Source organism: Mesoplodon mirus (genome assembly GCF_964341445.2).
Source record: "Mesoplodon mirus genome assembly, chromosome: 4".
NCBI classification, from domain to species: domain Eukaryota; kingdom Metazoa; phylum Chordata; class Mammalia; order Artiodactyla; family Ziphiidae; genus Mesoplodon; species Mesoplodon mirus.
Window position 1 is genome coordinate 1,016,980 of NC_138979.1, and position 21,206 is coordinate 1,038,185.

At 40.9% G+C, this 21,206-nt stretch overlaps 1 protein-coding gene across 4 annotated transcripts in view; it reads right to left on the bottom strand.

Moving 5' to 3' along the window:
- Positions 1-21,206, bottom strand: part of MPP7 (MAGUK p55 scaffold protein 7) — a 267,602-nt gene that overhangs the window by 85,751 nt on the left and 160,645 nt on the right. For all 4 annotated transcript variants that reach the window (XR_014293831.1, XM_082618226.1, XM_082618227.1 and 1 more), the window contains exons 6-8: positions 12,157-12,288; positions 3,889-3,970; positions 3,268-3,353 (exon numbers count right to left, since the gene is read on the bottom strand). Coding sequence is in view for 3 of the 4 variants with exons in the window: in XM_082618226.1 (XP_082474352.1) it covers positions 3,268-3,353; positions 3,889-3,970; positions 12,157-12,288 (300 nt within the window). In the remaining variant the exon portion in view is untranslated. The remainder of the gene's footprint in view (positions 1-3,267; positions 3,354-3,888; positions 3,971-12,156; positions 12,289-21,206) is intronic.

Sequence of the window (21,206 nt, forward strand, 5' to 3'; positions counted from 1 at the left end):
TCTATTATATTCTGGTTAGTAAGCAAAGTACCAAATGTAGCAGATTAATTAAAAGATGAAAAGACTGTATTCTAATTTAATTAAAGCAAGCAACAATACCCAAAATTCTTTGCTGACTACCTCAGACAAGGGTAGGTCTTCCTATCAGGGATCTGCTGTGTAGCACAGGGAACTCTACTCAATATTTTGTAATAACCTACAATGGAAAAGAAGCTGAAAAAGAATATACATATGTATATACGTGTGTGTGTGTGTGTGTAACTGAATCACTTTGCTGTACAGCTGAAACTAACATGACATTGCAAAGTAACTGTACTTCAAAAAAATTTTTTTAAAGAGTAGGTCTGCCTTTAACACACTCTTACGTCATTCTTTCTCTCTTTTTAGCATTCGTCATAACCATATCTATGTAATTATTTACACAATTATTTCTTAATGTCTGTTACCCTCACTAAATTGTAAGCTCTGTGAAAGCACTAAGTACATATTTAGGAGGACAGGCAGACAGGGAGGAAAGGTGGGAGGGGGAGGGGTGGTGGACCTCCCTGAGGCTCTACTATCAGTGTGTGCTGGTGACCAGAACTCCATTTTGTTAAAAAGGCCCTGATTGATATTGTTTGCCAATTTCCATGGTGTGAATACTCCCATCACAGCCAGTTTCAATTTATCAGCATGAAGTCACTGAAAGCCAGGATGGGAAAAGTTGCATTGAATCAGCTTTTATCAGCATATGGAAGCAGCTCCAATTCTGATATTTATACTATTAAACCCCCATTTTATGTGAGTCTCTTGGGGTTTAATAGTATAAATATCAGAATTTTATAAAGGAGTGGTTTCAAAATGGTAATATCACTGTTATTGCTTATCATAAAAGTAACTCACTAACCTTATTAAGAATTTATATAATACTAAATTGCATAAGTAGAAAGAAAGCAAGTCTTCTCTATAATCCCTTCCCCTTCTTCTAGTTTGTGTGTGTGTGTTTTAATGCAGGTGTCCCCGACCCCTGGGCCACGGACTGGTACTGGTCTGTGGCCTATTAGGAACCGGGTCACACAGCAGGAGGCGAGTGGCGGGTGAGCCAGCGAAGCTTCATCTGTATTTACAGCCGCTCCCCATCGCTTGCACTACCACCTGAACTCCGCCTTCTGTCAGATCAGCGGTGGCATTAGATGCTCATAGGAGCGCGAACCCTACTGTGAACCACACACGCGAGGGATCTAGGCTGCGTGTTCCTTATGAGAATCTAATGCCTGATGATCCAAGGTGGAGCTGAGGCAGTGACACTGGCGCTGGGGAGCGGCTGCAAATACAGATCATCATTAGCAGAGAGGTCTGACTGCACAGAGACCGTAATAAGTCAACTGCTTGCAGCCTCATAACAAAACCCTATCGGTGAGTGGCAAGTGAAAACAAGCTCAGGGCTCCCACTGATTCTGCATTATGGTGAGTTGTGTAATTATTTCATTATATATCACAATGTAATAATAACAGAAATAAAGTGCACAATACATGTAATGCACTCGAATCATCCCGAAACCTTCCCCGACCCCTGTCTTCCACGAAACCGGTCCTCGGTGCCGAAAAGGCTGGGGACTGCCGTTTTAATGTATGTAAAGCCCTCAGAACAGTATCATCAAGGGTTCAATCAGTGTAAGCAATTACTAGTATGACTATTATGACCAAGTCATATAGGTCTATCAGCCACTGTGAATGCTTCACAGTAATCCACCACGTGAATGAATGACAATCAATTCAACCTTCTTGATAGTTTCTAAATATGTTTAAAATATCTCGTGTATACACATTTGAAACTATTTCCTTTGGGTTAATTTGCAACAGTTGAATTTCTTGATTAAGGGGTATGCAAATTTAAAATGGATAGTTTCAGGGCCTCCCTGGTGGCGCAGTGGTTGAGAGTCCGCCTGCCGATGCAGGGGATACGGGTTCGTGCCCCGGTCTGGGAGGATCCCACATGCCGCGGAGTGGCTGGGCCCGTGAGCCATGGCCGCTGGGCCTGCGCGTCCGGAGCCTGTGCTCCGCAACGGGAGAGGCCACAACAGTGAGAGGCCCGCATACCGCAAAAAGAAAAAAAAAAATAAAATAAAATAAAAAATAAATAAAAATAAAATGGATAGTTTCAGATAGCCATCTCAAAAGGTTCTATTAGTTTACCCTACCAAAAAAGCATATAAACATATCTATTTCCTTATAATCTGGCTAACTCTGGGCATTACCAAGCTTTTAAATAACTACCAATCCAATATTTTTCAGACATCATGTCTTCTTTTGTAATTCTCTGTACATACACTTTGCTGATTTTTCTGTAACCGTTTCTTTCTTAATGATTAAGAACTCTCTATATACATTAAAATATGAGCCTTCTATCATATAAATTGAAAATATTTTGCCTATGATCTCATTTGTCTTTTAAATTTTATGTACAGCATCTTTTACTGTAGAAAAAGTTTTCAATTCTAGTCATCAGTTATTTTTCTATTTGAATTTCACATCAAGGTTAAAAAAACCTTTCTCTACTTTTTATGACTTTTTAAAAAACGTACTTGATTTGAGGGGATTTATTTTTGTGTGAGTTATAAAATAAGGACTATTTTTTCTAACTGAAAAATCAATTAAACCAATACCATTTATGAAATGATCTCACTGCTTTCACACTGATTTAAAATGCCATCTTAATCATACACTAAATTTTCATATATACTGAGGTCTATTTTGAGATTCTAAACTCTTTATAGGTTAATAACATGTTTGCATATGTAACAGGGACAGTCTCCCTTTATTCTATCCTTACAAATGAACTTGAGAATTTATATTGCCAAGGCTTATAATAATTTCATTTTGTTTTAGATTTCATAAGACATCTAAGTTAGTTTCACTTTTTTATATGCCCGGAAAGCATAGCCCCTAGAGACAGAGATAAATGCATCCTCAAGAACAGAGTAGGTGCCATGTATTAAGGACCTAATCTGAGATGGGCCCTGTCAAACTCTTGATCTACATTGGCTCATTTAACGCTCCAGACACTCCAGTGAGAGAGTTACCACTTCTTATTCTCATTCTGTAGATGAAAACAGGGAGGAAATAAAAAGATTAAGGTATTTTCCAAGGACATAAGGGGGATTAAGTAACAGCGCTGGGATCCAAACCCTGTACTATTAAATCCAAATCCTGTGTTCACAACCAGGTCTGAAATACACTGATTCAACCTCATTTTCACTGCAGTTTTTAAGTAAATTTTCAGCTTACCAAGATCTGAATGATTTCCTCAGGGCTTTTATCCTCGACAGGTATCCCATTCACTTCCCTGAGTTCATCGCCAACGTGAATAAGACCTGAAAAATCGCAAATTCAGAAAGTAAGCAGTGTTACGTACAAAAGAAACCGTGGTTTGCAGTGCACCCGTCCTGAAAGCACCGTGTGGTGCCCTCAGTGCACGCAAGGGCACGCATCTCAGGCCTCTGAGGTTTCAGAGGCTGAGGCTCCAGCCTCGCCAAGGCCATAACATCACAACGCTGCCAAAGGAACAGCAGAGGCGTCTCGGTCTTTTTCTAGAGATGCACATGACTTTCATCTTAAAGATAATTTTTTAAAAGGCTGCATGCTTTCAGTAGTACTTTTCAAATCAGAAACATTGAAATAAGTCTTAACATAACCTTGGAAGCTCATATAAGCTAAGACCGTAAAGTATTCTAGAATGAAATTTACCATTTATTTAAATAGGTTCCCACATTTTAACAGAGTACAATATCTTATTACTGTTTTGCTGTATTGTATCAAAAGACAGTTATCCTCTTAGTTACATCCTGGACATGTGACACATAAAATCCACACGACCTGTCCACACCCGCCCAACATTTAAACTCTCACCACTTCTGTCTGCAGCTCCTCCTCTCATGATTCTGGCCACAGCGATGGCGCCGGTGTGTTCATCTTTCTTAATGGTAGCTCCCTTTTAAGGAAAAAAAATAGTATTTGTGGGTAAATGTGTGTACTGGGTGGTAGGAAAGAGGGCAGAAATAAGGACATTCATCTGGAAAAAGTAAAAACGCTACAAAAAGTAAAGGAAGGAGGAACAGACGTCGTGCCATTTGCTCACAGATACTTATCACTAGACACACAACTTTCTACCACACAGATCGTCTAAGGTTTTCAGCACAAAGATTTTTGAAATCTTTAATCTCTTCAGTACTATGCAAAGTGTACAAATATCTTCCTTCCATTATAATACCTCGTATCTGACTACTATTTGTTTTTACCCTTTTACAGAGTTTCCTCATTTCACTTTATCTTTACAATACCCTATGAGAAGGTAGACTAAACAGAGAAGGTGAAGTGAATAGAAAAAAGATTATATAAACTAGAAAACTAAAACCCAGATCACCTGACCTTTAGTTCAGTGATCCTTCTGTTACACTATTACATTACAGTAAAGGAACTCAGCAATGATAATAAAGAAAGTGGCGGGGGGGGGAAAAGACCTGTTACTCCAAGGTTTTTATGTACTAGGACTGCACCTAGGTACAAACAGAACTAACATTTTGGCATGAGATTAGGAAACGATTTCAAAAAGAACCCAGAAATTCTTTACTTATGGATGTTCAGAAGCAAATTAACTGCATGCTCTTTGTCAGAACATCAGGTACACACGGCTCCTCTGAATGCCTTTTCATGACTTTGCTTCCGAGAAACTGGCAGTGGTTTAGACGAGCCATCCACATCACACCACACGCTGAAGAGGTGCACGTTAGGTGGAGGTGGAGCGCACCCCCAAGAAGGTGGAATTCTTCTCGTGTTTGCCAATAAACACATGTGCAGCATTGCCAAACAGATATGGAAACAAAATTAGGAATCCATTTGTAGTAAGTGCTTTCTATATGACGTTTTATTTTGTATATGACAGCTATCAAATACATATCTAATAATAGCAAAAAAATTAAATAATTAAGTGTTAGGATGATTTTGTGGCATTTTTCCTCACCTACGCACGCATTCAAGGCTGAAGACTTGAATGAGTATCTCTCCGTGGTCATAAACCGTAGACTCTCCAATTACTGGTATCTTCTGCTTTTAAACAGATAACTTGTAGCCAAGATGACTGGAAATGTAATATCCTTAATATAACTAATTAGTGTAATTAGATCAACTTTCACTTTCTTTAACAATGTGTCTCAAACTCTCCCACCAAAGTATGTCTAATGTCATAAGCGTCTAGTTATCTAATTTAAGATTACTTATCTGTATTTTATAGATGAGAAATTGAATGCCAAATGGTTATAATTTGCCTGAGATCAGACAACTAGTATGCAGTAAAGTCAGAACCTGTCTAAGGCAAACTGATGAGAACTGCTTTCTTAACCACTGCTTTTGCAGATGCAAAGCATCAATTCTCCCCTCTTGGTGTGTGCCTGCTGTATCCCCACGTCAAGTGGTGAAATGGTTCTGGGGCACCTAAGGCTGTGAGAAGACTTGCAGCTAACCTTCTGGAACTCTTCTGGCTCTGTGGGAAGTCAGCCACCATGTAAGAAATCACATGTACAGCCATGCTGTGAGGAGGCCCAAGCCAGCCAGGTGGAGATGCCACTTGTTAAAAGAGATGCCCGACCAGCCCCCAGCTTTCCAGCCACCCAGCCCAGGCACCAGTCCTGGGGATGAAGTAACCCTCAGGTGACTCCAGTCTCAGCCCCTGTCTAACTACACAGGAGGGACTCTAAGGAAAAACTGTCCAACTGAGCCTGTCAACCTCCAAAACTGTGAGAGATATTATTGTTTTAGCTACAAACGTTGGGTGGTGGTTTGTAACACAAAATTAGGTAACAGCAACAAATCTCTTGCTCCACTACAGATTACAGTTTTTCAGTATGGAAACATCCAGTCTGCTGTGCTCAATTAAGTTGATAAATGTTTACTGAGAACCTACAATGTGCCAGCTTCTGGTCTAAGGGTTTCTGACACATTGCTGAAAAAAAAGAAACCCAAATGTTTCTTCCCCCTCATGGAGCTTACATTCTCACAGGGGAGACAGACAACAGACAGAGGATGAAACAGTTAGATCTGTCCTACAGTATGTTAGAAGGTGGTAAACACTCTGGCGACCTGGCGGGGGTAGGGCAGGAAGAGGGAGCAGGAGTGCCAGGGCAGGGAGAGGGAAGACGGTATGTAAAGACGCCGCTCTCAACGAGAAGGCTGGAAGGAGATGAAGGAGTTACCCAAAGGGAAAGAACAGTGCAAAGAGCCACAGGGCAAAGTGGAACGATCAGAGAAGCACACAGAAGCCACTATGTCCGGGGCAACGTGAAAGGGGAGAAGCAGCAGCCGGTGGGTCAGGAGGGGCAGGGAGTCGGGCCGTGCAGCGCTCTGTAGGCCCCTGGGAGGACTCTGGACTGCGCTGCGGAACAAACAGGGAGAACCTGCACAGAGCCAGTGACATGATCCAGAAGGACCCCTCCACCTGCCGTTAAGAAGAGACTGAAGGAGGGCTTCCCCGGTGGTGCAGTGGTTGAGAGTCCGCCTGCCGATGCAGGGGACATGGGTTCGGGCCTCGGTCCGGGAAGATCCCATATGACGCGGAGCGGCTGGGTCCGTGAGCCATGGCCACTGAGCCTGCGCGTCCGGAGCCTGTGCCCCACAATGGGAGAGGCCACAACAGTGAGAGGCCCGCGAACAACAACAACAACAAAAAAAGAAGACACTGAAGGAATGCAGGGGCTAAAGCAAGCAAACAAGGAGGAGGCTGTCACAACAATCGAGGGCAAAGATGATGGAGGCCTGGATCTGACTGGCAGGAAGAGCAGCGATGAAAAGTGGTCCAGACGTGCTGGAATATATCGGGAGGGCTGAAAGGACTTCCCAGCAGACTGGAAATGGGATGTGAAAGAAAGAGAGGTATCAAAGGTAGACGCTATGGCTCTTGGCTGAATACCTGGAGAGATGGGATTGTCCATCAACTGAGAGGGGGAACCACAGGGCGGGAACAGACTGGGGACAAAGATCAGTCTACTTTCAGACACGTGAAGACTGAGATGCCTGCTACATCCAAACTGAGCCACTAGGCAGACTGATGGACGTCCAAATTTAAAGATCAGAGGAAAGGTCCGGAAGAGAAAGGGGCCTGAGGGTCACTGGCACACAAATGGGTTTTAAAGCCAGGGGCTGAAAGAAATCACTTCCAGGATGTGTGGAGGGAGAAAAGCATTCCCACACTTACAGGACTTGTTATAGGCCCTGAAATACACTTACCTATGGCTACAGACAGGACCTTGAAATAGACATGCCTGCTCTCTGCTGATTCCACCTCCCCTTGCAGGGTAAACTACGGCCCTGAGGAACGGTCTCTCACTTTCTACAGGACACTAGCACTTGACTCAATCTTCTTTTGGATCCCTACGTTCTTGAACACTTTCTATTTCCATATTGCTTTCCACACCCTTATTATCACAATTCCTTGATGTATTCCTAGGGCAATGTACTAGGAATAAGATCAAAACCCAATAACAGGGCTTCCCTGGTGGCCCAGCGGTTGAGAGTCCGCCTTCCAATGCAGGGGACACGGGTTCGTGCCCCGGTCTGGGAAGATCCCCCATGCTGCAGAGCGGCTGGGCCCGTGAGCCATGGCCGCTGAGCCTGCGCGTCCAGAGCCTGTGCTCCGCAACGGGAGAGGCCACAACAGTGAGAGGCCCAAGTACCGCAAAAAAAAAAAAAAAAAAAAAACAACCCAGTAACATAGAGCACGTTTCATGTGATACTGTACAAAAGTCGACATTCTGACGGTATAGTCTGAAATGAAATATAAATTAAAACGGAATCTAATGTTTTAATACTTACATATTTTCTTACATAATTATTTTTAATTTATTCTGTGTGATTCTGATGACAGAGTGTAGACAGCTTTAGGTTAGATTGAGAAGTTAACATTCTGGTTAGACTTTTCTTGTTACTTCTGTAAAATGGTTTAGAAACGAGGAGTACTAAGACACAAATAAAAACCATCCCTCGGAGACCACTGCCAACGCCCTAAGACCTCCTTAAAGAGGTGGCACAGTCAATTTCAGGTTGGACTTCTGAAACAAGGGCTTTCATGTACGGTTGACCAAACACTGGCATCAAGAAGGCCTGCGACACATTTTACAATCTATGTGATTCCCAGGCCCGACCTGAAGCTAATGACGTGGACTCCTGAGGGCAGAGGCCCTACAGTCTGTATCTGAAGTAAGCGTCTCAGGTAACCCTGGTAATACCAGAGCCTGAGAGCCCCTGTTCTAAAAGAAGTAAAAGGAAAATCCATGCAAGAAACACTGAAAATTAAGGCTCATAATCCACACATTCACTAAGAGAATTTCATTTTCTTCAGCCGGTCTAAAAATTAATCTTCTGGATAAAATAGGTATAAATTGCTCCAAACTCACAGGGAGGGAGAAGAGCCCTGTTCCTTGCAACCTGACCAGTGTCCTTCTCCCCTTCTCGCAATTCTTTCATCCATCCCTCCCCCTCAGACTATCACCCCTTCGCCTTTCCATTCCCAAATACCTACATGATCTGTGTTCACTGCCTCTTCCCCAGGAAACCATCCTCTCTGTAAATCTAGTTGTCAACTAGCTTCTACCTGATCGTTCTATGTCACGTTCATTTGATGCTGGCATAATGCAAAGAACTTAACACAGCATTTTGAACACGTTAGATGTCAGCTGATATTCAAAACACTCACAAAAGAGGCTTATCTCCTGATTTTCTGATCTGGAGCCTGAGGCTGCAATAAATGACTTGCTGCTCTAAGGATACAGAGCAAACCTCCCACTGAGGTCACCTAATGCAAGCTCAGGGCTTCTTTCAGCACATTATACCTCAGTCTAACAACAAAATTACATTCTTAAATAACACTGATAAGCTAACCTCTTGATTGCTAATCTTATGGACTTTCCTCCTGAATCATTTGCCAAACAGCTCCTGACCACCCAGCCACGTGCTAGAATTTCATGTCAGCCTGGCTTCCCTCACCTTGACGATCTCTGAGTCTTACTACTCAGACCCATTCTTCCAAAGATGCCTTAGACTCTATATTTTCTCTTGGTCTTTTCTTCCCCTGGACCCCCTTCGGCAGCTGTGGCTTTTCCAATGACCTCCCCAAAATGACAGAAGACAATTGACAAATATAAAATGACGAGTTTGTTAAAAATAAATACTTTCCATTTTTCTGGGTCGTGCATTTTTTAAACTATAAATTTATTCACCCAATAATCTTTCTTCACTTTCACAGTAATTGTCAAACTAACGAAAATACAGTAATTACGCATTTGGATGAAGAAAAGTTCAAGGCAAATAATTCTCACTTGATTCCATATTCCAGTGTTAAAACAATATTTAAAATCTTAATACTTTTTTTCAGGATTCCCAACAAATAATTTTGGGAATTTCTTCATCCCAGTTAGAGGTTCTGTTTTCTACATGAAGTTCTTACTTATTTTTAATACATCCCCTTGAACAAAAATCATGCAATCAAATTGTGGCTCACCAGGAAGGCAAAGAGCAAGTGACTAAAATAATTTTTTAAAGTACTCAAAATTACTTTAAATTGCATTAAATACAGAAAACGAAACCTAGAGTTTAAAGAAGTTAACTGCATATGTTGGCAAAAAAAACCTTTGGCTAATTTACTTTTTTCAAAAAATAAATTTATTTATTTGTTTGTTTGTTTGTTTGTGGCTGTGTTGGGTCTTCGTTGCCATGTGCAGGCTTCTCATTGCGGTGGCTTCTCTTGTTGCCGAGCACGGGCTCTAGGCTCGTGGGCTTCAGTAGTTGCGGCTCACGGGCTCTAGAGCGCAGGCTCAGTAGTTGTGGTGCATGGACTTAGTTGCTCTATGGCATGTGGGATCTTCCCGTACCAGGGCTCGAACCCATGTTCCCTGCATTGGCAGGTGGATTCCTAACCACTGCACCACCAGGGAAGTTCCCCAGTTTCTCATTTTTAAACTATGAATTTAATGTATTATATAAACTATAACAAAAGAGAGCTAATGACAGAGAATTATCACCTCAAAGTTAGGTCTAATTATTTCAGTTGTTACATGCTTGTTATGAGCTAAAGGGTGTGATTTATTCAGTAACAGACTGTGAAAACACAACTTTACATTATTTTATATACTTCATTCAATTTCTTTTTAAATTGAAATTAATTTACAGCAGGTCCAGTTAAAACTTTTGAGAAATCCCCATGCAGTACATGCCTAAATTCTCTGATTAACATTTGAAGATCTTCTTCGATCAGGAAGCATGGAACTTAAATGTTGCTGATGACTGTTTAAATGTCAGCTCACCAAAGCAACACACCAAAAACCACCACCTCTGGAAAACTATGACTGAGCAAAGAAATTGTTAGTAATGAATTACTGATCTCCTCAAGATGGCCAGTCTTTGAATTCTCTGAGAGAGTGAATTTGTCAAAACAGAAACATACTTCTTATTGGTAGATACACAGAACCCACCAAGGATTAGTCACTTTATGGTGACAGGTCCCAGGAGAGCTCTTTATCCATCTAGTCTGCGTACCATCCACCCTTACCTGCATCACCTGCATGATAAAGACCAAGACATACTTAGGTTACCAGCACAGAGTTATAACCATAGGCGAAAAGCATTAGTGTATAATCTAAACCAAACAATCTTAACCAGGGCTATAGGGAGCCTTAGAACACCCACAGATGAGCTTCGGGGGCTCAATTATCCTTCTGTAATAAGCAAAGTTATCTGTATATTGTTCTGGGTAAGAGTGTCCAATGTATTTATTAACATACCACAGTTGCCTTTAAACAAAAGAAGAAGATAAAAACTACCAAAAAGTATAAAGACAGAATGTGGTATAGAAGAAAAAACTAGTGTCTGAAGAAAAAGAGTCAAGTTTAGATCCTGGTCCTATTACTCAATAGCTGTGCTACTTTGGGTTAAGTTGCTTTAGTTCTTTGAACATCAGTTTCTTAGTCTGTAAAAACAGAAAAATGGTACCAACTGTGAGGATTAAATATAATCAGTATGTAAAGTATGTAACACGGTGCCCAGCAACTATTGTATTATCAACCGCCCTTTGCTTTAAGAACAAAAAAACGTTTTAATCAGAATAAATGGGCCACAACGCATTTAAAGTCAACGGCTAGGCTGTGACATTTATTTTCCTTTTGAATATAGTTTCATATGGATACACTCTGTACTCATTTCCTATTGCTGCTGTCAACAAATGTCCACAAATTTAGTGGCTTACTAGAACACAAATTTATTATCTGACAGGTCTGGAGGTATCGATAGGAAGACAAAAATGGGTATTACAGGCCCAAATCAAGGTGCCAGCAGGGCTGCACTCGTCCTGGAGGATCTAGGAAAGAATCCGGTCCTTGCCCGTCCCAGTTTCTAGACGCTTCTGGCATCCCTGGGCTCTTGGCCTCGTCACTCCCACCCTTGCTTTCACCATCACATCTCTTTCTGTACCTCTGACCCTCCTGCTTCCCTCTTTCCCATTAAAGAGAACCCTCGTGACTACCTTGGTGCCACCTGATGATCCAAGAGACTCTCCCCGTCTCAAGATCCTTAACTAATCATGAAAAGCTCCCTGTGTCTTTTAAGGTAACATATCCACAGGTTCTGAAGATTAGGACATGACATCACTGCGGGCTGGTGCGAGGCATCAGTTGGCCTACCCCAGACTTTGACATGATCCAGCACTGTATAAATTCTGGGGCTAAAACAAATGGTTACATCTACATTTTGAAATATCGGATACCTGATTAATTTCTCCTCGTCACTTTAAAATCTATCAGCTTTCCAGAAAAGCCATAAGCAATTATTTTTAGTTGCACTTTTAAATTTCAAATCAGCTCTAACTGGTGCACGTTATGCTGTCTTTTATAAATGTCAACAAGTCACATTTTAAACACGATTGCTATTTATAACCAAAAGAATGCCTGCCATTTTATTTGGCTCCATTTTAATTTTTCTAAATCATACGCTTTAGGTGTGAATGCTCCACTTATTTCAAAGTTGAGGACACAGAGGAAGTACATTTTAAAGAGAGGAATCAATGGTATGTGCCCATCAGATTTGGCTTTATCATGATATCTACTCATGGCTGAGCATAAAATGTAGACCAGAACTCACCAGCGGTTCTCTGTTTTTGACCAGACGGATGATTTTCACCGAGTCTTCCTCATCATCAATATCGTCAGGCATAGGAGGCAACACGGGATCATAGTTCTTCAGAGCCACAGTATCGTGTACAGAGAGCAAAGCCTACCAAAGTCCAAGGTGAAAAGTGTTAACAGCAGTTGGACGTGTTTAGCGTTTTATATTTGACTACAGTATAAGGAAAATCAAACTGATGTTCCAATTCTGCCCCAGCAACGGTAAGAAGGCAACTACTTGGGAAGGAGCCTCTTGCAAACGGGGCGAGGGGAAGCTATAGAACAGAGGTGACCCTACTCAGCCACAGGGTGCGGCAAGCATCAGCGTAAAGCACCTGCTAACCTGAGCGCCCTCCGGTTCATCCGTATAGACGTGGCAGTTGGGGGGGTGGTCGGTGAGGGAGTGTTACTTTTGAAAGAAGGGAGAAAAATGAGGCTACAGATAGACTGCCAACGGGCTGGCAGGTGTCAGGCAACGACGCATGTCATGTTTTTTTTTCCTTCTGTTAGCAGAAAGCACAAAAAGAACTGCTCAATACGACTGACTAGCTTTCATTCTTCTGTGATTTTTCTCACTTTTTAATTTTTGATGTAATAGCCGACTATGTGTATAAAAGAATAAAAGTATTTCTAGTCATGATGGTTGTGGTGGTGAAACTCCACAAAATGGTCATATTGTCATTGGAGGCCAAAGATGAGAAAAACGTGACATGTCACTATACTGGGGGTGACGGGGTCTAGAGCTTTAACTAATTTGTTCCCTAATCAGCAGCACCATGATCCACCGATTACTCCAGCCAGAGCCTAGGAATCATCCTTGAAACCCCCCTTACCTACACTCCCAACATCCAACCCCCACCCTGTGAAATCTGCTTCCACAATGTAAGATAACATTTGTTATCTTCTCTCCAGTCCAGAGCAGATGGTGGCCAACTGTGCCACCTGTTTTCGTAAGTGAAGCTTTCCTGGAACACAGCCATGCCTGTTCACTGATGTGTGCTTTATGGCGCCTGCCATGCTACAGTGAGAAACTGAGTAGAAGCAACAGGCATTTTTCCATAAAAAAGTTGGCAGACCCTTGGTCTAGACCATTGATCATCATCTTTTACCTGGAGCATTTTTACCTGGAGCCTTTCAATGGTCCACCTGCATTCACCTTTGGCTCATTTTCAAATTCCTGATTCACAGTGTGTCCAGAGTAACTACTTTGAAACTGAGAGTAAGTCACGTCAGTGGTCTACTGAGAACTCTCCTACCCACCCACTGGTTTGGGATTAAGAGCAAGTCCTGGTCTTGTATTTGCCCTCCAACTCTGCCTCATACCCACTGTCCTCACTCCGTTTAAATACCTGGCTTCACGCTCACAGAGGCGTGGCCAAAACATCCAATATAAATGTAGACCCCGGGGTTACGTGATCTCACAGCACCATCTTCTTTGCCCTCATACATGCGCATAATTTTTAACCATGTTTCCATTTTTATGTACACATATTTAATATCTGCTATCTACTGAAACAGAAGCTCCAAGATGGTGAAGAAATGGTGTCTAAACTAAGCTTTCTTATGGACTATAACATATATATGGAAAAGCACACAATTCATAAGCATACTGCATGAAGAATCTTCAAAAATGAGTATGTCCCTGTAAATATAACCCAAACAAGAAACACAACATTAACTGAGCCCCAGGGGCCCCTAAATATGCTCCTTCCTAGTCACCATGGCCTCTATTCCGCTGAAGGTGGTAGTTTTGCCTCTATTTAAATACCACATAATGGGATCTTCCTTTTTTCCCTGACATTAATTTAGTGAGGTTCATCCATCCTGTTACTGGTAGCCATTCCTTTTTCATGGTTGTATAGTACTCCAACATGTACATATTTCACAGTTCCTTTATCCATTATGCCTCTGAGGGGCATTTAGGCTGTTTTCAGCTCTTGGCTATCATAAACAGTGCTGCTGTAAATATTTCATATCAGTTGATGCATAGACACACAAATTTGGGTTAAGTATACTTAAGGGTGGAAGTCTAGGTCATTCAACACAGGCAGACGACACAAAGTGGTCATTCCAGCTACTCTCCCACCAACAGCTTATGTGAGTTCTAGCTGCATCACGGGATCCAACAGGTTACAGTGGTAGTTAAAATTTGGCCATTCTGAGTATACAGTGTTATCTTCTTGTGGTTGAAATTTCTTCTTTCTTATAACTCACGATATCTTTCTTCTTTGCTGTTCAAATGAAAGTATTTCTTTTTATAAACGTTTTCTCCAGCCAGTATATCTCCAATTGCACTTAAGAAACAGAATTTTAAAAAAAAATCTGTATTTCATCTTATGCCAAGTTAAAAGAATATCCAGTAGCTTCCACTTCCTGTTTTAGACTGTTATTACCATTACTTTATATTCTCTTGGTATAAAAATATGCTTTAAAAAACCCCAAACTAACACATAAGCAACACAGCTACCAGCATATCCTTATACACATAAACACGACCGATGCTCACAAGTCAGGCAAGACAGGAATGGCATCTTGGATGCTTGATTCATGGATGGCGGCAAGCAGTGCAAGAAAGTTTCTGGAAGACCGTCAGTCCCGGTTTTCAGCACAGGACAACCTCTCATTTCACGGTGCACGTTTCACAATATTACAAAACCACCACCTTGTTTACTTGATTAAAACCAGGGGAAAGGGACAATGTTCTTGGGAAGCAACAGGGCACAGAAGCACCCTGGGGGCACCACACGGCCAGTGGGCCCAGCCCCGCAGTCTGACCAGAGGCCTGGGACCCGCTGCCAGATGCTGACCTCTGCACACGCAGCGAGGGTTTCCATGGACTTCAGGAGCGCACGTCCCCGGCGTGGATGATACACTCTAACGATGATCAAGTGGGGGAAGTGAGCTCCTCTGAATCATGCATGGGATCGGTTCCAGACTCAGTGGAACGGCCATCCTCTCCAGGGCCTGGACTTCAGGTGACCAGCTGAACAGCGGAGGGTCTTCCTCTCTTGTTGGTGCAGTTTCTCAGCCTCCTGCTGCTCCTTCTGCTGTTCTAACTTCTTTAATGTAAATGTCAATTGTTTGCTGCCAACCATGGTGTCCGATACACCCAATGTCCCATTTTTCGGTTCGAGTTTCAACCGGTCTTCAAGGGTTTTATTCATCATGATACCTTCTTTTGTGAAATGCCTGTTCAAGATCCTTGCACATTTTTCCATTCCATCTGTCTTTTTCTTCTTGATTTGTAAGAGTTCTTTATAACACACTGGATCCAAGCCTTTGTCGGTTACAGATGCCACAAATGCATTCTCCCATTTGGTAGCTTGCCCTTTCACTTTCTTATTAGTGTTCTTTGATCAAAAAAGGATCCCAATGAATGAACCCAGTAATATTTTTTTCCTTTATTGTTGGTGCTTTTTTTGGTATCCAACAAAAGTTTCAAAGGGAAAGAATGAAGAGCCTCATCAAGATGATAAAATATTATCTGAAGACATAATAGCTGCAAATTTTTGACAATTGATGAGAAACACAGTCTGACGATTCAGGAACTCCAATGTATCCTTTAGGAAGCAGGAACAATAAAAATTAACCCACACTTACATACATCATAGTGAAATGACAGAATGCCAGAGACAGAAAGTAGTTCTTAAAAATATCAGAGAGAAAAACACAGATCATCAGGAAGGAAAGAAAAAAAAAGTAATTGAGAACTGACTGATCAAGCAGCAAGATCACTAGAAGATAGTTAAAACACCTTGAAAGTGCTTAGAAAAAAAATAACAGTCAGCCCAGAATTGTGTATCCAGCAAAAGTACAGTTCAAGAATGAGGATAAGAACCAAGGTGAAGTTAACAGGGACCCACTGGAGAAAACTTAAAAAAAAAAAAAAAAAAGATAATGAAGCAATGGTTTTTGAAGACACTGGACATGAGACAAAGAAGGACAGAGATGACTGAGAGACAGGAAACAACTGCGAACCCTGAGACTGCCCCAGCTTCCTGTCTAGAGCGAACGTCCCGCTATGTCAGGGGGAGAAGGAACCCAGGACAACAGAGCTGGGAACCTAGGGAGATCAAGGGGCGAACGTTCTCAGGGAAGGGATGAGAATGGAGAGAGCTGCACAGACACAGAGCTCCTTGAGTCCTTAGCCAAGGCTCGCATACGGAACAACTGCCAGGAAGGATTAGAGCGGTAGTGCGGAACTGAGGGCAATTTTACTCCCCGGGACCCATATGGCTGGGGACGTTTTTGGTTTGTAACAATTCAAGGGATGCTACTGCTGTCTAGTGCAGAGAGGCAAGAGATGCTCCGAGGCATCTGATACCACAGTGGACAATCCCCTCCCCACCGCCAAGTAAGTATCCACTCCTCAAAGTTAAATAGTTCCAAGGTTGAGAAACCCTGCATTACAGGAAACAATCCCCGAGGCTTGCACAGGGCAGGAATAGCTCCTGTTCCCACCAGTTACAAGGAAAAGCCTCACAATTCACAGGGCATTGAGGAGAGTGAACAGAGGGGTACTGTCTTAATAGCAGGAAATAATTAGCCCAAGATTAAATGCTGCTAAGATCTCACTTAACAAAGCTTAAAAGCAAGCCTCCAAATAACTTAATTGTGTAATTTAAACTCAAGAATATTATCTATAAATATACAAAAATATCCAGCATCAAAAAAAGTAAAGTCACAATGACTGACAATCAAAAATTACTAGGCATGTAAAAAATCAGAAACTACTATGCATAGTGATGAAAAATATAAAGCTATAAAACTAAACCCTGAAAAATTAGATGATAGAATTATATAGAACCAAATCCTGGAATTACAGAAAGATCACAGAAAAGGAAATTAACAGTTACTACTAATTCCAAATGTTCAAAAAGCTAGAAGAAGGGCTGAACAGGAGACGTGGAATATATAAAAAAGATTCAAACCAAGCTTCTACAGATAAAAGGTGAAAATACATTTCATTCATACACTGAATAAGATTAACACTTGTAGGCAAAGCAATAAAACTATTGAAACACATGAAACACAAAGAGAAAATATAATGAAAAATTATGAACAGACATTTATTGAGCTGTGGGACTTCAATGGTCTATTTATATGCACCTAACTGGCATCTCCAAAGACAGGAGAGGTGTTAAAAAAAATTCTGAAGAAATATGGCAGAAAATATTCCAAATTTGATGGAAACAAAAAAGCCCATATGTTTAAGAAGCTCAATGTATCCAAGCACAATAAACAGAAAAGACATAACACCAAACTGCTTAAAACCAGTGAAAAGGGGACTATCTTAAAATCAGCCAAAAAAAAAAAAAAAAGGCACACCACACTACATACAAAAGAAAAAAGATGAAAATGACTCCACACTTCCATTTAGAAACAATGTGAGCCACAAGACAATGGAGCAACATCTTTAAAATACTGAAAGAAAACTACTGTCAGCCTAAAATTCTATACCCAGCAAAAATACCTTTTAAAAAGAAGGAATACTGAAGACTTTTTAAAGACATACAAAAGCTGAAGGAATTAATCACCAGCAGACTTGCATTACCAAAAATGTTATAAGAAGTTCTTTCAGACAAGAGGAATGACTGCAGATGGGAACACAGACCTATAAAGAGGAACAAAGAGCACCAGAAATGGCTGTTATCTGTATATCTAGGGTAACTATCTTGCAGACGATAAGAATAACAGGGAATGCTAATGAATATGTTTCATCATAAAGTGAATATTATAGTTGATAGGCATTGTTAAAACACCAGCTATTATTTTTCCTCCTTAGCTCTGTACTTTCATATCTGGATTGCAAAAAAAAAACTTTAATTTACAGATATCAAGTTCATTATTTTTAACAGCTTTGCTTTATAAATAGTTTTGGTTAGCAACATTTTAATTTTGGACAACTACAAGTAACTCCGTATTCCATTTTCCTGTTTTAACTGCAGCGACTTTATTCTTCACTATACAGACATTCTTTTCAGGAGGCAGTACCTAAATGAAAATTGTGTTTCCATATGCCACCGATCACAGCTGATGGGTTTACCTGTCGCTTAGAGGAATCTGCAGGAAATTGGACACTGGGCTTTGTAACTCATCGGGCTCCCAAGCTCTCCCTGCCTTAGACCCCCTGGAGTCAATTCTATGCTCTAAATATCTGTCAGACCCTTAGAATTAAGTGTCTGACTCATAAGGATGAGTAACGCTGATTTATTCTTCCAGAAGGAAGCTTAACTTTGCCATTTATTATGCTTTAATGAAATCTCATCCATTCCGCATGCCCGGGCAGTGAGTAATTTCTGGTAAGTGAATGTTTTGGAAAGCAGAAAAATTACAACACATCTTTCTATTTTATTGCCTTTTTAAAAATCTACCAAATTCTCCCTGACTTCCTAAATTATAATACCATGTTCTAGAGATGATGTCACCTCACTTTCATCAAAAATGAGCCACTGAATGACAACTCAGAGGGAATGATTTGCCTTTAATGTGGCAGTGTGATGCCTAGGAGTGTTTTTTATTTATTGATGACTCTCTTTGCTTTCCCTGGAAACAAAGTCTCTGTAGAGACCAACGTCCCTTCCGCAGTGCCCCCTAAATGCCCCGTGCTCCTCCTCCACTGCAGCAAGCTGTAGAGTCTGTAACATCTACGCAGGCCTCTAGTGACTCTATCATTACCTTTTCCTCACCATGTGATTTCTTTTATACTTTGTTATTTTTCCTGGACTGTAAGATTTGGACAATTAAGACTGGATTTTGTAGACACTGTTGAGTCATAATAATTATTTTTTTTGTATATGGCGACTGACCAATTCCAAGTTTTAAAGACTGGGTGTATTCCAATACAGTAAGTAGTGCATCCTATTACCCTACTTATAATGGGAAAAAAATGTATATGTAATAGTTCTGTACACAAAAAGGAATGAAAGGTAATGCAGCCAATTAAGAGTAGTTATCCGTAAAGATATATGAACACACAATTCACAGAAGAAATAAAAAGCCATTAAGCATATGAAACGATGCTCATCTTCACTAATAAAGCAACAAGGATAGGGACTTCTATTTTAAAATTTAGATTCAAAACACAGTTATGTATTATCCAAAATTCTTTTCTGTTTAATTTCAAAAGTTTTTATCAAGTCACTTTGTAAAAGGTAAAAATTAAAGTCAGAGTAATAAGCCATCCCATCTTATTAAAGACAATATCATAAATCAGTTATAAAGATAAGTTACTCCTTCCAACCTCATGTATGGATTGTTTTTTTTAACTTTTCATGTGTGTGTGTGTCCATCTGCCCCTGAGGCTGTAAATGCTTTTTTACCCTATCCCATGATTATGGTTCAATTTTTACACTTCCATCTTTAATCTACTTGGAATTCATTCTAGTAGAGGTCTTTCTTATTTTTCCCCAAATAATTAACCAGCTGTCCCAACACCTCATACTGAATTTACATCCAATTCCACCCATCCCCCACTTCCTTGTCTCCATCCTCACATCCTTCGTTAGGACCACAGTCATGCTGCACCCAGATTATTTCTACAGGCTCCCAGCTGGCCTTCCCACCCGGGGAACTGCTGTGCATACTACACGCACAGTGATGGCATCGCTTGCTTATTTAAATCCTTCCAATGACTTTCCACTGCTCTTAGGATGGAATTCAAACTGTTTCATATGCTCGCAATTAGAGTGGCCATATAATTTATCATCTAAATAAGGAAACCACTGAAATTAAAAGGGAGACTATTAATATTAACAACACTGGAACTACAGGCGAACACCAGGCTGGCCTGGGTAACCAGGAGGTCGGCCCCGACTCACAGCTCTACTGTCCAGCTCCTGCCCCCCACTTCTTTCACATGCTGTTGCTCAGCCACATGAAGTCTACTTTACGCCCTCAAACGTGACAAGTTATTTCCTTTGTAGGACTTCATACCGGAAACCTTCATTTCTCACCTCCCCCGCCGGCTCATCCCTCACTCCTCTGCCGCTCTGGTCACTTCACACCAGCCTTCAGGCGTCACCTGGCACAGACCATGTCCTCTGCAGCCCTCTTCAACCCGCCCGCACCCACCCTCAGCACCGGCTCCACTCCTATGTGCTCCACACTATTTCTGGGTTTTCCCTCTCTTTATCTCCTACTTCTATCACCTTTATTAATCTTCATGTATCTTCATACATCTTCCACAAGTTCTAGCTATAGGGACTGGCAGAGTAGATGCTGAATTTATGTAGGAATGAATGAATGAAGATCCAACTCTGGTGACATTTACAAATTACCAAACAAAGTTTTAATGCTTTTCAAAACGAGTTGTCTATAGAAAGCACGTATTATCATTTCATAGTTGGCTACACACTTGGTTGTATATACCTATGTGTGTTTTTAAAAAATCATTATTACTTTGGAGGTACATTTCAGGTTTCCTTTCAGTATTGTGAATTAAATATTTTAAATGGAAGAGCAATCTTCAAAAAGTAAATAATTAGTTCCCTTATCCACTAAAATTTAAGGGCAATATTCAAGTTAACACCTTGGAATTACATTTTTCATATTTTAACTGTCAGTTCAACGAACAATTCATGTATACACATTATATTCTACTGTACCTTGCTTCTGCTCTTAAAAAAAAGAAAAAAAGCAAATATTTTCATTTATTCCCAAGACAAAAAGGAGTATTTGATCAAATTCTGAAATAGCTTAAAACTTATTTGGGGACTGCACTTCTTAAAGTAATTACCTTCAAAAGTGAGATTCAAAGTGATGGTTGTTAACATAAATGATTTCAAGGAAAGCAATGTTCAATGTTAGGTCAAACTGGGAAGAAAAGTATTTTGTTCCCAAGACTGGTGAACTAGAAATTGTCATTGTCGACTGTACCGTCAAGTGTCTGCAATGTCACCCACTTTCTACACGTTATATTTCCTGAACATACACATTTCATGCTGACTTCTCACCATTCCTTAGTCACACTGCTACGTAAATGTGAAAACAGACAAAATTGTTCGTCTGAGGTATTTTTGCCATAAT